General features: G+C 38.5%; 1 protein-coding gene and 1 long non-coding RNA gene across 5 annotated transcripts in view; one reads left to right on the top strand and one right to left on the bottom strand.

The window, feature by feature from the left end:
- The window catches only part of LOC134391350 (uncharacterized), a 144,443-nt gene that overhangs the window by 82,602 nt on the left and 47,559 nt on the right, over positions 1 to 14,282 (bottom strand). The gene's annotated exons all lie outside the window — the stretch shown is intronic.
- The window catches only part of FRMD4B (FERM domain containing 4B), a 105,008-nt gene that overhangs the window by 76,738 nt on the left and 13,988 nt on the right, over positions 1 to 14,282 (top strand). The window contains exons 11-17 of the mRNA XM_063115374.1: positions 7,179 to 7,255; positions 8,578 to 8,716; positions 9,220 to 9,361; positions 10,281 to 10,414; positions 10,507 to 10,626; positions 11,736 to 11,964; positions 14,205 to 14,261. Of these exons, the coding sequence (XP_062971444.1) occupies positions 7,179 to 7,255; positions 8,578 to 8,716; positions 9,220 to 9,361; positions 10,281 to 10,414; positions 10,507 to 10,626; positions 11,736 to 11,964; positions 14,205 to 14,261 (898 nt within the window). The remainder of the gene's footprint in view (positions 1 to 7,178; positions 7,256 to 8,577; positions 8,717 to 9,219; positions 9,362 to 10,280; positions 10,415 to 10,506; positions 10,627 to 11,735; positions 11,965 to 14,204; positions 14,262 to 14,282) is intronic.

The following is a 14,282-nucleotide window of genomic DNA, read 5'->3' as shown; positions in this document are numbered from 1 at the left end:
ATAGTATACATTTCCTGATGCCCCAGAACTTCTTCATCTAAACCTTTCCAGTAATACTCAAAGTGTTTTCCTCCTTGCATTTAAGATGTGACGTTTTACACGTGTAAAGTTATGAGATCACATCTGAAAAATATCATGTTCACTCCCTGATGGAGTTTGGATGTGTTGTCCCCTCCAAAACTCATGTGGAAATTTAATCCCCTATGTGGCGGTGCTGCAAGCTGTTTGAGTCACGGGGGCGGATCCCTCATGAATGGATTAATGCTCTCCCTAGGTGCGGGTATTAATGAGTGAGTTCTCATTCTGTTAGTTCCCGCAAGAGCTGGTTGTTTAAAAGACCCTGGCACCTCCTCTCTCTCTCTCCTGCTTCCTCTCACCATGTGATCTGCTTGTACCTGCCAGCTGCCTGCTGCTTTCCACCATGAGTAGAAGCAGCCTGAGACCCACGCCAGATGTAGCTGTCCCAAAATCGTAAGCCAAATAAACCTCTTTTCATCATAAATTACCCAGTCTCAGGTATTTCTGTTATAGCAACACAAAATGGACTAATACACTCCCCGGGTTTGCCCCATTCGGGTGTGTTAGGGAATTTTAGTTCAGCACAGCTGACACTATTAATCGGACCTTGTTTAGTCTGTCAGTTGTTCTAAGTCCCTCTGGTAAGTAACATTTGCATTTAGAAAGCAATGTGAACAACCATTTATTCCTAAAGGCATTGCCTCATTGAAAGAAATGGAACTCCAAAATTCATTATTTTAGAGTAGTAATTTTTATTTTCTTCATCAACATATTCCACCTACCAAACCATAGTTGTATCACCAAATATTATCCTCTAAGCCAGGGTCTCTCAGTCAGTCTCAGCACTTTTGACATTTGGGGCCAGATAATTCTGTGTTACCAGGCATCATGTCTTGTGCATTTTGGGATATTCAGCAGCATCCCTGGCCTGCACCCATGAGATACCACTAGCACCTTCCCCACCAGTGTGATGATCAAAAATGTCTCCAGACATCACCAAATGTCCTGGGGCTGGTGCAAAATTATCATAGGTTGAGAACCACTGGCCTAAGTACAATTAAAGGGACTCAAAGTCTTATCCCACAAATGGCTGCCATAATTACTGCTTTCTTTTTTATCTGAGGTAGAACTGAGAATTACTCCTTTTTTCTTACCTTCTTATTTTTTCTTCCCACCTTCCCCCCTTCCTTCCTTCCTTCCTTCCTTCCTTCTTTCCTTTCTTTTCATAAAAAAATAAATAAATAACAAATGCACATACAGCACTCTTCCCAGGTGAGAAAGGCAGAATGGTGTGCTGTGTTGTACACTGGGGCCTTTGAGCCTGGCTGTGTGAATCCCAGGTATGCCCTTATTGAGCTGTGTGACCTTGCTCAATTTACTTAAACCTCTCTGAGTCTCAGTTTTCTCTTTTGCAAAATGGGGCTAAAAGTAGAACTTCCCCATCTGGTTGTTGGGAACACTCAATGAGATGATGTGTGCCACACCTTAGTGCCGCAGTGGGCATCTGAGTGCTTAGCTGCTGTCAGCTGTCCTGCTGCTGTTAACTGCATATTTGTTGTACTATCAGTTCTACTAGCCTGTATATATGCCTTGAGGGCAGAGACCTAAACATATTACACTCTTACAATGGTTCATAAACATTTGATGGCTAGAAGAATGGCTGGCTGGAAAGAAGATAGGTCAGTTGAACTTTATAAAAGCTCATACTACTACAAATTTTGATTTTTGTAGGACTCCAGAAGTTACTAACAGTATATTCATCAAGTGTCACCTTGTAAAATGAAAAAAGAACAAATCAGTAGTACAGTGATTTTGTTTTGCTTCAGGTAATAGAAGGGGATCACCCTGTGTGAGTCATTATTTGACATACTATCATACATTGCAGCTGTGACTATCTCAGATTTAGTCATTTCCGGGTGAATTTGCAGTAAAATGATTAAGCTATTCTATAAGTGCTATTAAAAAGCCACTCCTGGTTAGGACACTGTGTTGATAACATCAAGGTCAAGGGTACAGATTCCCATACCAGCCAGCCACCAAAGAAATAAAAAGTCAAGCCTCTGCTGACATCTTTCCATCCCTGCCTAATGTTAAACCTTTCTGGTGACATCCACTTTCCATTCATCAAGATTAAGAGAGACAGTTTGATCCTTTCTGTCTGAGGCTTTCCCTGGGTCTTTCATGACCCTAGGGAAGTACCCCTTGCCCGTGGCAGGTGCACACTTCTTAGCATTTTTGTACATGCTGAGGCACATTCCTTCCTTCCGGCTGCCCCAGACAGGTGGGAGCTCGCTGCTTTGCTTCTGCCTGGGGGGGGGGGGGGGGCGGGCGGGGTAACCATGACCCTCCCCTCCCTTCTCAACTGTGACCTCCGTGATACAGGAACAGTGAACAGATTTCCTACCTAGAGGGTGTATCAGGAAAGCACTGATAAAATCAACAGAAATACAGCAGGCAGTTTTTACAGAGCCTGAAACTCACAGAATTGGAAGTCTGGGTGACACAGATACGTCAACAGAACAACTCAGCTGTTTCTCATCAGTGCAAAGACAGATGTGGGATTCAGACAGCTGTTTTCTAGTTCTATTTCTTCTCTTAAGTGGCAGTCCTCGGCCTGATAAAATTAGAGAAGTGGACTGAGAGTCCTTCATAACAGATACAACTAGCTTTGTCACTTACTGAATGTTTATTCTGAGCCAGGCACTGGGCCACGTGCTTCACAAACATAATCTCACCGAACCCTTCTGACAGCCCTCTAAGGCAGGCATTGTTGGTCCCATCTTATAGATGAAAAAACTGAGATTCTGGAAAGTTAAGCAATTTGCCAAATATAACACAACTACAAGTGGTGGAACCAGAATGCAAACCAAGGCAGTGTGACTTGGTCCAGTGAGTTCACGTGAGCCCCACAAGGAAGGAGATCTGTCCATTATTCAGTGACAAGAACAGGACCTCAAACACTTTATAGTGCTCAAGAAGTATTTGTTGATTGAAAAGAAATGAAAAAAATGACTCCAAAACTTCCTGAAATACATGTCACCCCGTCTCCTAAAAGTCCCTCTGCTTTTCTTTATAGTCTTTTTTTTTTTCTTTTTGCTAAAGTTTAGCAGTAGCCTCAGATATTTAAGAACCATTGTAACAGTGGGGTTGAGGATGGATAAGAGGGGATTTTTTTTCTAGCTCTCTAAGTGTATAAAAGTGGGTGGGATCTAACTAAATATTGATTACAGAGTTTGACAAAATGGCTTAAATATTCAACATATTCATTTCATTAAATAAAGTGTAATAATGTGTGGCAAATTACAACCTTCAACTTCCTTTTCATCTAAGGATGAAGGGAATTTCTTCTGATTGCAATATTTTTCACAAGTTCACTTTCAAAATAGGGTTTGATTCCACTATGGTTTTCTGTCAATTTAAAGATTTTTGACCCTTTTTTTTTTAAAGACAGGATGATTAATGTCCTTAAGATATTTTCTCTTCCTACTATAATTTCTTGATTATCTCTTTGTTAATACTATTTATGTTGCTCTTCTTACTTTTCTATTTTGTCTATCTATTTATTTATTTACTTTTGTAATCTCAAAGTTAATCCCAGGCATTATTCATCTATTGCTATCTACTTCCTTTCATACCAGACAGTACAACTTATCATTCTAGATAAGAGTAGAGTAGAAGGAAATCTGAACACCTACTTTACAGTTTTATTTTAGCCTTACAACTATTTCCTTTTGTCACTAGCAGCATAATCAAAAACAATAGTATTTCAAACTTCTAGAGAGTGCCCACAAAAGCAACAATAAGTACTAATTAATTATTGTTATTATGCTTGTGTAATGATCACTTTAGAAAATATTCCAGTTCCATATTTTCAACTCTGTGTTGCAAGGCAAATAAAGCATCTCTTTTTTTTCATCTCCAAGGGTGGAAATTTCGCTTCGGGCCAAATATTTTTTTCTATTTTAATATGAAAACTACGAATTTGTGTATATACACATGCATATGTGATATATATAGTAGTCCTATAAGACACCATACCCTGTAATAGTCCTATCCTATGTAGATACCAGTGTTCTGCAAATCATAGAAAACATGAAGCATACTTTGCTTCCTTCTACCTTCCTTTGAACGTTGATCTCTTTCCTCAAATGCAGTTGTTTCCTTTTCAACCCTTCTTCATCTTTCAGGTGATTTAGAGTATTCCTTATTATATGTGCAACAGGCTATTTCTTTAATGCAGAGGCCCCAAAAAGTCAGGTCAGCCTGGTGGATATTTCTTGGACAAATTTATCCTTTTCCTTAGATTGGTCTGAAGTCCCCACATGATTTTGACCAGAGGGAGCCTCTAATGAATACTTCAAGGAAAACACTGGCAAAAGGGAAGGGAATGAACATTAGTCAATTGCCTGCTATGTGCCAGGCCCTGTCCTGGGCACGCTGCACAAGCAGTCTTTCAGTAAACTAATTCACTTCACCCCAGCTCCATTGCCATTTTTAGAGCTTCATCCTGGCCCTCTGAGATCAAGAGCACAAAAACAAAGCTAAAAAGCACAATAGAAAAATGTTTAGAGAAATTTCAGAAGAAAAACTAGCTTATATCCAGCTGCCAGCTAGATCAAGTGCCACTACAATCACAAGTGCTTTCCTACAACCTCAAGCACTGATAACAATGACAATGATGATCATATGAAATATCTAAAATAAGAACTTCCCCAATGGTTGAAAGGTGGAAATCTTACTTTCGTATAAAATAGACCAACTTATATTTGTTTTATATAAACTTTTATTATTTTTATTTTGAGAAATAAATGCAGAAGAGCACCAAGAATATGAGACCTGCAAAACTACTCAAATTGCCATTACTAATACTTTGTCATATTTACTTCATTTTTATTAATGAAAGAAGACATTACTGGTAATGTTCAAGTTTTCTGTACCACTTACCCCTGTACCATCTGATCCCAAAGGCCACTGCTGATATGAATTAAATTGGCATCATTCCAATTCAGTTTTATGCTATTGCAGGCACATATATGAAATCACATTTTGCATAAACTTTTAAGATTTCAGGTAGGGAAATGAATGGCTCTGCCTTTCAGACTTAAAAACCCAGTCTCATTCCCATAACTTCTTTTGCAAATCCAGTTGCCATCTAATTATTTCAAATTGTTTAAGTAAGCTGAAGCCCTTTACCTTTTAAGTAGGGTTTTTGCTTGCCCGGAGAATGTTTGCTCTCAATGCAGAGACATGCTGAATGGAGTCAAAAGCGCTAGGATTTCACATTTGTAAGTGATAAGAGGGGGAGGCGGTGGCTTTCAGAGATCATGTTTCAAGTCTAGCCCTGGTTTTTATGTGTGTGGGAATGGACGCAGAGGAAAACACAGCTGAGCTGCTTTGTAACTCTTCCTGTAGAACCTGTTCATGTCCAGGGTAAGTAAACCTGGATAGAAATGTCTCCCCGAAATGGCCTCCGGTGAAATTCGTGCCTGGATTCAAAGCAACTTTCTTCCCGGGAAGTATCGTCCAAATCCAAACTGCCACCCGTTTTAGAAAGGTCTCTCTTCTGGGAAAATCTGCTCGTGAGAACTTTGCTGTTCTGTCCTTGATGGGAGGAAGGAGTAGAATTGGGGAGGTGTCACTTGATAGAGTTGCTGATGTCAGTAGTGTGTCAGCCGTGGGAGGCTCGGTTTGTGAAATTGAGTTACACCTAAGTGTCTTATGAAACTCGGTTCAGAGCGCACCGGAGCTGCCATCTGGGAGGGGGGGAGGTGGAAAGAACCCTGGGCTTCAATCTCACATTCCTGTCCCGTTTGAGGAACCTCTGGATTAAAAGAAATGAAAGTCTCAAGTCCACGAACATTTTAGGAAATTGGTATGTAGCTTTATACTTTTACTAATTCCTCTCTGAACCTGGGTGAGTGTTGTAGGTGCAGCCAACTTCATATCCAGACCACAAAGGGCTGTGTTCTTCGTATGTGCTGGTTTATTTTACTCTGCTTGGGATTGGGGTTTCAGTCTGAACTCTTTTGTCCCACGGTTGCATGGGCACAGGAACCCCGGCTCGTTCTGTTCCTTTGCGTGAGGTTTGCATGTTTGTGAAAAGTCTTAGTTCCTGTACTTCAGGAAATGGTTTTGCTGATAGTGTGTTACAGAGAAGTGCATTTTATTTAGACAAGTAAAAATGCTCTTTTAAGATTCCTTTAAGAACATAATTTTAAAACCCAGTCAAAGTCTAATAGTGGCATAAAATCACTGCACTGTTATTTCCCTAATCATCAAGACTGAGGGCACAGAAACTCAACTATGAAGTCCAAGTTGTGGGGACAAGCTAAGGCTTGGGCTAGTACAAGGTGTAATCTAAGGGATTCGAAATGAGCCTAGAAAATACAGCAGGGCATACTCAGTACTGTGAATGAGATGCTTTTTACCAAATTATTTGTTTTGCAAATGCACATTTCTAGTAAAGTCTATTTCTCCCAACCAACTGGTAAATAACACAGAGCGCTGCACTAGAGTATCAGCAGGGGGGATATAGAGGTTGGGATCTATTCACAAAAACGGGAAGCTCTTGCTCAGAAATCCAGAGGGCGGCTCTAGCGTACACTCCCACCCCCACCCCGCCCCCAATTCCTGGAGCTGGGTTTCTGTGGCATTTAGGGGAACTCTAGGTGGGAAACTGGTATCTCAGAGAATCTCCTGCGCATGGGGGTTCCATTTTACTTTCACTTTGCATTCTTTTGAAATTTAATCTCTAGCCTTATCGAAACATCCCTTTGAATATCTTTCCATTTAAATATGAAATCAGCATCTTTAAGCAGAAGTCTTATGCTTACTAGAATTTATGCTGATTTCCTTATTATATAGTCGAGTCAGAGGAAAAATAGTATGCAAGTTCCCAACGATGCTTAGTTTTATTGTTCAAGGAAGATTTATTGGTGAGGTAACATTTCATAGTTAAAGATTACTGCCAGAAAAAGGAATAAAATGGTTTCAGGTGGTAGTTGATGTGCAAAAAGATTGAATCGTATATTCATGCTTAGTCTTATCAGAATGCCTTCTTGGGAATGTAGAACCATTTGATTATTAAGCTGATTTATAAACTTAGTAAAAGATAAAAATAATTAAAGTTGTGTGACTTTTTTGTTTTCTTAATATTTTAGTTATTCCAATGGAAACAGCTGGAGAATTTATATTTCCGTGAGAAAAAATTTGCTGTTGAAGTTCACGATCCACGAAGGTGAGGATCATGGGCTTTCTCTGTATGGTCCCAGTGCCTGTAAGAATAATGCTGCTATGAACATTTGTGTACAAGTTACTGTATGAACATATGCTTTCATTTCTTTCGGGTATATGCCTGGGAGTGAAGTTGCTGGGTCAAATGACAACTCTTTAACCCTTTGAGGAACTGCCAGACTGTTTTCCAAAGTGCTCCCCCATTTTACATTCCCATCAGTAATATATGTGGTTCCAATTTCTCCACATTCTCACTAACACTTGTTATTTTTAGTTTTGTGTGTGTGTTTTTTATAGCCATTCTAGTGGGTGTGAAGTGGTGTCTCCTTGTAGTTTTGATTTGCATATCCTTCATGACTACTGATGACTGTGCATCTTTTCATGTCCTTTTGGCCATTTGTATATCTTCTTTATAAAAATGTCTATTCAGATCTTTTGCTCATTTTTAATTTTGGTGTTCCTGGTCGTTTAGAAAAAGAAAAAAAAGTTGCCAAATTATCAACATGAATGGAACAGGACATAATTTCTCTAAGCTCTTTAGAAAAATTCTTCATCAGTCCTCAGTGGTTGCTTTTCAGTGCCAAGATAACATTTATAGATATTTGGAGGTCAGAGGGATGGGAGGAAACAGCTGTGACAAAAAGATGACCTGAAGAGATAAACCAAACTCCTACCAAGAACATTAGTACCCTCGCCCCCCCCACCACAAACACACACACGAGTTTGTCTGCCTTCATCCCCCATCCCGCTCCCTCCCTGACTCTGTCACTTTCTCCTCCCCCACTCTCTTTTCTCTTTTCATCTGGGGCACAAGCAGCCCTCTGGACCAGTTCTGGACTTGTGTATTTCCAGCCAATATCATTATGTTCATCCTCTGATAATGTCAGAGCCAGCCAAATCTGCCTAGATTTGAGATGCCCTTTCACCTTGAGGCAGGCACCAATCCCACAAGTCTTGGTTGCTATGTCTTGAAAATATTATCACATTTATTGCCAACCACTTGTGATGGCTCACACATGCTTATGGTTTCTAACTAAATGTTTTTGTACAGCTTCTAATTCAACTAATGTCTTGTCTGCTTTTCAGTGTATGCATATGTGTTCTTTTAATATGCTAGCTTATACAGAAAGAGATTACCTAGGTAATCTGATTGATTTTGTCATAAAAGGAGAAAAACAGAAACTTGGCCCCCATCAGTATTAAGAGTATGTGTAGAAGAAAGACAATTGAGAGGAAGATGCTTTGTTACAACATTACTCACTGGCTACATTTTCTGTCCTGCTGGGCCAGAGGCAAATAATTTGAGTGCTTTTCTTAATCTTCCAGGATTTCAGTGTCAAGAAGAACATTTGGGCAAAGTGGCCTGTTTGTGCAAACATGGTATGCAAACTCTTCTCTCATCAAGTCCATTTGGGTTATGGCAATTAGTCAGCATCAGTTCTACTTGGACCGGAAGCAAAGCAAAGTAAGTAACCAGAAGCGTTTCTAGAGGGACAAGCTCCTCTTTCTTTTGCTTTCTGTTCAGAAGATAAGCTTCCTCAGAAAAGATGCAAGCACATGCATTTTTGTTCCTTGAATTGTGTTTGTTTTGTTTTGTTTCTAACTTTAGTACCAACTGTTTTAGGTTTTTGTACATTTAAAAGATGGGCAATATATAAGCTGATTTGAAAGTTGTAAGATTGGCCAGCTTTTTGGCATGTGTGTGTATGTACACTGGTGACATTGTTGATGACATTTTAAAGTTAGTGAGTGAAGCATAACATGAAAGAGAGTCATGCATAGTTATTAAAACATTTTATCTGCAAAGCTTAAGTCTTGTATTTTTTTTCCTGGAGTGTCTCTTTAATATATAAAAATTCTGAATTATCCTCTCTGTTGACATTTTTATTGTATAGTAACTTAATTGTTTTGTTCATTTGAAATATGTTCAGCTGAGTTAATTCTGTTTCACTGTTGTATACCTGTTAGGCAAAAATTCCTTCAGCCAGGAGTTTAGACGATATTGCAATGGATTTGACAGAGACGGGAACACAGAGGGTCTCCAAACTGGTGACACTGGAGGCAAAAAGTCAGTTCATCATGGCAAGCAATGGAAGTTTAATCTCCTCAGGTAACATTTTGGAATTAGAGAAAGCATAAGCCATCTTTATTTTGTTTAATTTTTTTTTGTCATAAACCACTTTTAAATGCATCTTTTTAAACCATTATTTTGGGGGGAAAAGTATATCAAAACCTACATATGCAACAGTTTTGAAGAAAATTTTAAAATTACTTTTAAAAAGGTGTAAAAAAGTTAAATTATATATAATCAGGTTGTATAAGTAACACTAGATGCAAAGATAGTGAGTACCTAAGGGTGATCTGAAAGGATATTTTCTCCCCATAAATTCCATCAGCTTCTTCCCCCAATACTTAGTTTTTGATACAGATAACTGTCTAATTCTCCATGTAACCTAAAATGCTGTACAAACATGATTACAAGCACGGCCCTCTCCCCCTTACCCCCCCCCCAGGGTGATTGCTGCCCCTAAGCCCTTTCCCCGTAGAAATTCTGGAATCTCTTATCACCAAGTACGTAACTTTACTAAAATGATTTTTCCCACCTAAATCCCAGTGTCAACTTGTAAATCTGAGTCATAGCCTTCCTGTGAAGACAACATTCCTTGGTCTCGCTTGCTTACTTTCTAAAGGAACATTTGAAACAACCATCTCAAGGAACTCCTTACCTTCTCTCCTGCTTAGAAAAATGGAATTTTTCTTTGGGTGTGTCTGAAACCTTAAGCATTTTATCATTTGCCTCCAAAATGACCGATCCAAAATACAAAAGGCACATTTTATTATCAGGCTCTATTTGATGCCCAGAAGCATGAGAAAATGTTCTCTAGTTTCCTTTTATTATATTCAGAAACAAGGAGAAAAGAAATAAACTACCATTTAATAGCAGGTTTGGCTTAAATTTCCTTTGTCCTTTAGGAAGGAAGTAAACATGCCTTGTACAAACCTTCCCTGCCCTTCCCCCATACTTCCAGGTTCTCAAGACTCAGAAGTTAGTGAGGAGCAAAAGAGAGAAAAAATCCTTGAACTCAAGAAGAAGGAAAAACTGTTGCAGGAAAAACTCCTGAAAAAAGTAGAGGAGCTTAAGAAGATCTGCTTGCGGGAGGCTGTGAGTGTCTTCTGCATTTTTGGTCTCTTCAAATTGTTTGACAGCTCTGGCCAGTGTCAATTATCTGCTCTTGATTCTGTCCTTTTTTATAGGAGCTCACAGGCAAAATGCCAAAGGAGTATCCACTCAACGTAGGCGAGAAGCCTCCTCAGGTCAGACGGCGCGTAGGTACTGCGTTCAAATTAGATGACAACCTGCTGCCAAGTGAAGAGGTATGAACCCCAGCTCTGAGAGTTTCTATTAATGATGAGACAGAAAAGCTGTCTGTTGAGGGTAGTTGGCTTATGCCTTTGGTTTTTGACACCAGTTGAAATGGGTAGCACAGACCAAATTGAACTCTTTCTTTCAGGCACACTCCAATTAAGATTGAGTTATTTCTCACTACTCACCAAATTATAGACAGCATTAAATGAACCCTAAATGTTTATAAATTGAAAGGGGCATTATAAGAATTAGAACTCCAGCATTAGATTGTTTCACTTGAAACTAAGTAGGCCTACTTTAACTGCTTTAAAGTCTCATTTCTCAGATCCCTCATCTATAAAATGGGGGTAATGATTGAACTTTCCTCTGAGGGGTGTGGTGAATATTAAATGAGATAATACATGTACAGAACTCAGTTATAATCAAATTAAAAGATTTGTTAGCCAGTATAGAGTATGCTTTCTCATTTGCATGTCCATCAGCCAATATGACCCTACCCATGTTTTCTTGTAGAAATTTAACCATCTTAGCTTTAGAAAATGATAGCTATTTCCATCAGTAATAGAGTGAACTTTCCTGTTTACTGGGTGCTCACTATGTACCCAACTCGGAGCTAAGCAATGCACATGCATTATCTCTTTAAATCTTTAGCACACTTGTACTTGTATGAGATGGGTGTTATCTCCATTTTACAAACAAAAAAAAAAAACCTCAAGCATTAAAAAATTTAGCATTGTATTTGGGGCCATGTAACCAGGAACCACCAGAAAGAGGAATAAAACCCAAATTTGTCTGTCTCTAAAGCTATGCATATGAATATAACCTTCTGCATCTGTAAGTTGTGGATAAAGAATCTCTTTTTGAAAACTATCATCCAACCAACTGAATGAATGAAAGGCCATTCCTTGAAAAAAGAAGAGGTTTGGACTAATGAGAAGTTCAAGTTAAGATGGGTGAGGGATGTCTTTTTGGAAAGTGTTTGAGGATGTCTATGCATTAAAACTTGAGAAGATTTTATTCTCAAAGAGCATCTGATTCAAGAATGCACAAAAAACTTTTATTTATTTTCCAATGCATGTGTCCACAAAAATAAAGCAATATTATTTTATGTATGCAGGATCCTGCTTTGCAAGAACTGGAGAGCAATTTTCTAATACAGCAAAAGCTGGTTGAAGCTGCAAAGAAACTTGCCAATGAGCCAGATCTATGTAAAACCGTGAAGAAAAAACGAAAGCAAGATTACACGGATGCAGTGAAAAAGCTTCAGGATATTGAAAATGCAATAAACGAATACCGAATTCGATGTGGAAAGAAACCCAACCAAAAAGCAACAGTTATTTTACCAGGTTAGTAAAAAGTAAGGATTTTTTGGAGTCCCATTGTCAATACTCTTGATGATATGTAAACTAGTTCATTTGCTGAAAGATAGAAAGAACAGGGTCAAAAGTAAGTTTCTTAGGATAAAAATGGTTTGTAATGTCAGTCTTACAGGTCTGTAAACTTGATTTTCAGTGGCAGTTTCACTGTTATAACACTATATCCTTGCATTGCTTTCGTTTTCAGAGTGAAAGACCTTTCACGACACTGCTAGTTCATAATAAGACAGAATCACCCTTAACTAGGCTGATGTCATTGCAAGAAATACTTTTGACAACATAGGATATTAAAAGAGCTGGGTCTTACCCAGTAATTTCTGAAAGGTTTTTAATGCACTAGACCATGCATTTTCTTAAAGACCTATTCATATATATGTGGATAGAGAAGATTTCAAGTCCAATTTACCATACATATTTATTAGCACAGTTTTCAGCCTTGATCATTGACTGAAATATAATTATATTTCTTTGATTCTAAGACTTTTTATTTCTTCACATTTTAACATCTGTGAAGTTGGGATAATTCTTACATTAAATGATATGTTATAATCATAATCGGCAGTACTTTTTTTTTTTACTGGAACATAAAATAATTATACATCTTAGATTTGATGAAATAGAATATACTCTGGTTTAGGGCATATGATTTATACAGCAGAGATATGGCTTTTGAAAGTGAACGTACAAACAGGAAAACACAAGTGTTAGTCAACTACTGCTGGCTTTGACTCTGAATGTGAAATCCAGTTGACCTTGGCAGTGGTTACATTTGGACCTACAGAGATGGGTGATTAGCATTGCACTTAACTCTCATGGCCATTTGTTATGGCCCATTCATCCTCAAACTGTGCAAGACTCAAGTGTTCTCCTTTACAGTGAGTGACATTTCGGCAGCAGATGGTGCCAATGGTTGAGCATACATTGGGTAGTTTTTTTGTGTGTGTGCCTGACAGCTGACTACACTGGCCCCTCGCCTTGAAACTCCACTGTGTGTCTAAGTAAGAGATAGTCCTCCTGACTCTGATAGAGATTAATGTTTGACATTTGGATGGAGAGATTCCTTTCATAATGGCTTTGAAGCTTACATTGAGGAATTGTATTTGCCTAGAACCTTGTGCCAAAACACTCAACACTGAGTATGGAATGATTCACCAAAGCAGATGAACACATCTCAAATGTCTCTTTTTACTAAATACATTATTTAACATTTGATGGGCATCAATAATATTCAGGTCATTAGGATCATTTCCAACCAGAACAGTGTGTATGGATAACAAAAGTAATAAGTATAGCTAACATTTATTGAGCATTTGTCATATGCTAGGAGCTGGGCCAAGGGCTTTACATTCATTATTTTAACTGCTCACCTCAGCATTATGCCATAGATACTACTGTTATCCCCATTTTAGAGTTGAGCCAAATTGTGCTTAGAGAGATTAAGTAATTTGCCCAAAGACTCACAGCTGATGAATGGCAAAACCAAGATTTAAAACCCACATCCGTCTAATTTAGTGATTCTCAACCAGGGGCGACCTCATCCCCCAGGAAATATGTAGCAGTGTTTGTAGACATTTCTAGTTGTCGAAACTGGGCATGCTGCTGACAACCAAATGGGTGGAGGAGGTGGAGGCGGGAGATCTTACAGTGCACAGGACAGCCCCTCAGCACAATGAATTACCTACCCCAAATGTCAGTACTGCCACCGTTGTGAAACCGTGTTCTAATTGAAAGGCTTATGCACCACAAAAGTGTCCACACTCTATTAAGAAAAGGCCCTTTTCTTCAAGGACGGGTAAAAAATTAGTTGTACTAACAGTAGATTCTCCAATGTGTTTTACATAGCATTTAGCATTTATGACAAGGATATCATGTTTTTTCTTTCCAGTTTATTGGTTGTAAGCACTAAATGTATAGGGTAAAATTTTCTTCCAGTGTAGAGGAAACATTGAAAACTAGTTTATAACTGAAACTCCCTTGAAGTCTGTAATGTAAGAAATAATCCAATGTAATATTTATGCAATAAGTAAGATGATTTGATCTTTAATAGTAAATGAGTCAGTTCTTACCATAGTTCATTATTCTTAATGCACTGTATTAGTTACCTTTATCTAAGTGAAAATAAAATGCATTCCATTGAAAATTGCTTCATTAAACTCACTCTAATTGTATAAATGCACAATTACACTAAAGACAGCTATTTTTATTCACAGAAGACATAATCCCATCAGAGAGTAGCTCTTTGTCTGACACCACGACCTATGATGATCGTAAGTGGCTCCCCTTTTCTC

Source organism: Cynocephalus volans, chromosome 11 (genome assembly GCF_027409185.1).
Source record: "Cynocephalus volans isolate mCynVol1 chromosome 11, mCynVol1.pri, whole genome shotgun sequence".
Lineage (NCBI taxonomy): Eukaryota > Metazoa > Chordata > Mammalia > Dermoptera > Cynocephalidae > Cynocephalus > Cynocephalus volans.
This window is presented reverse-complemented; position numbering and strand designations above follow the sequence as displayed.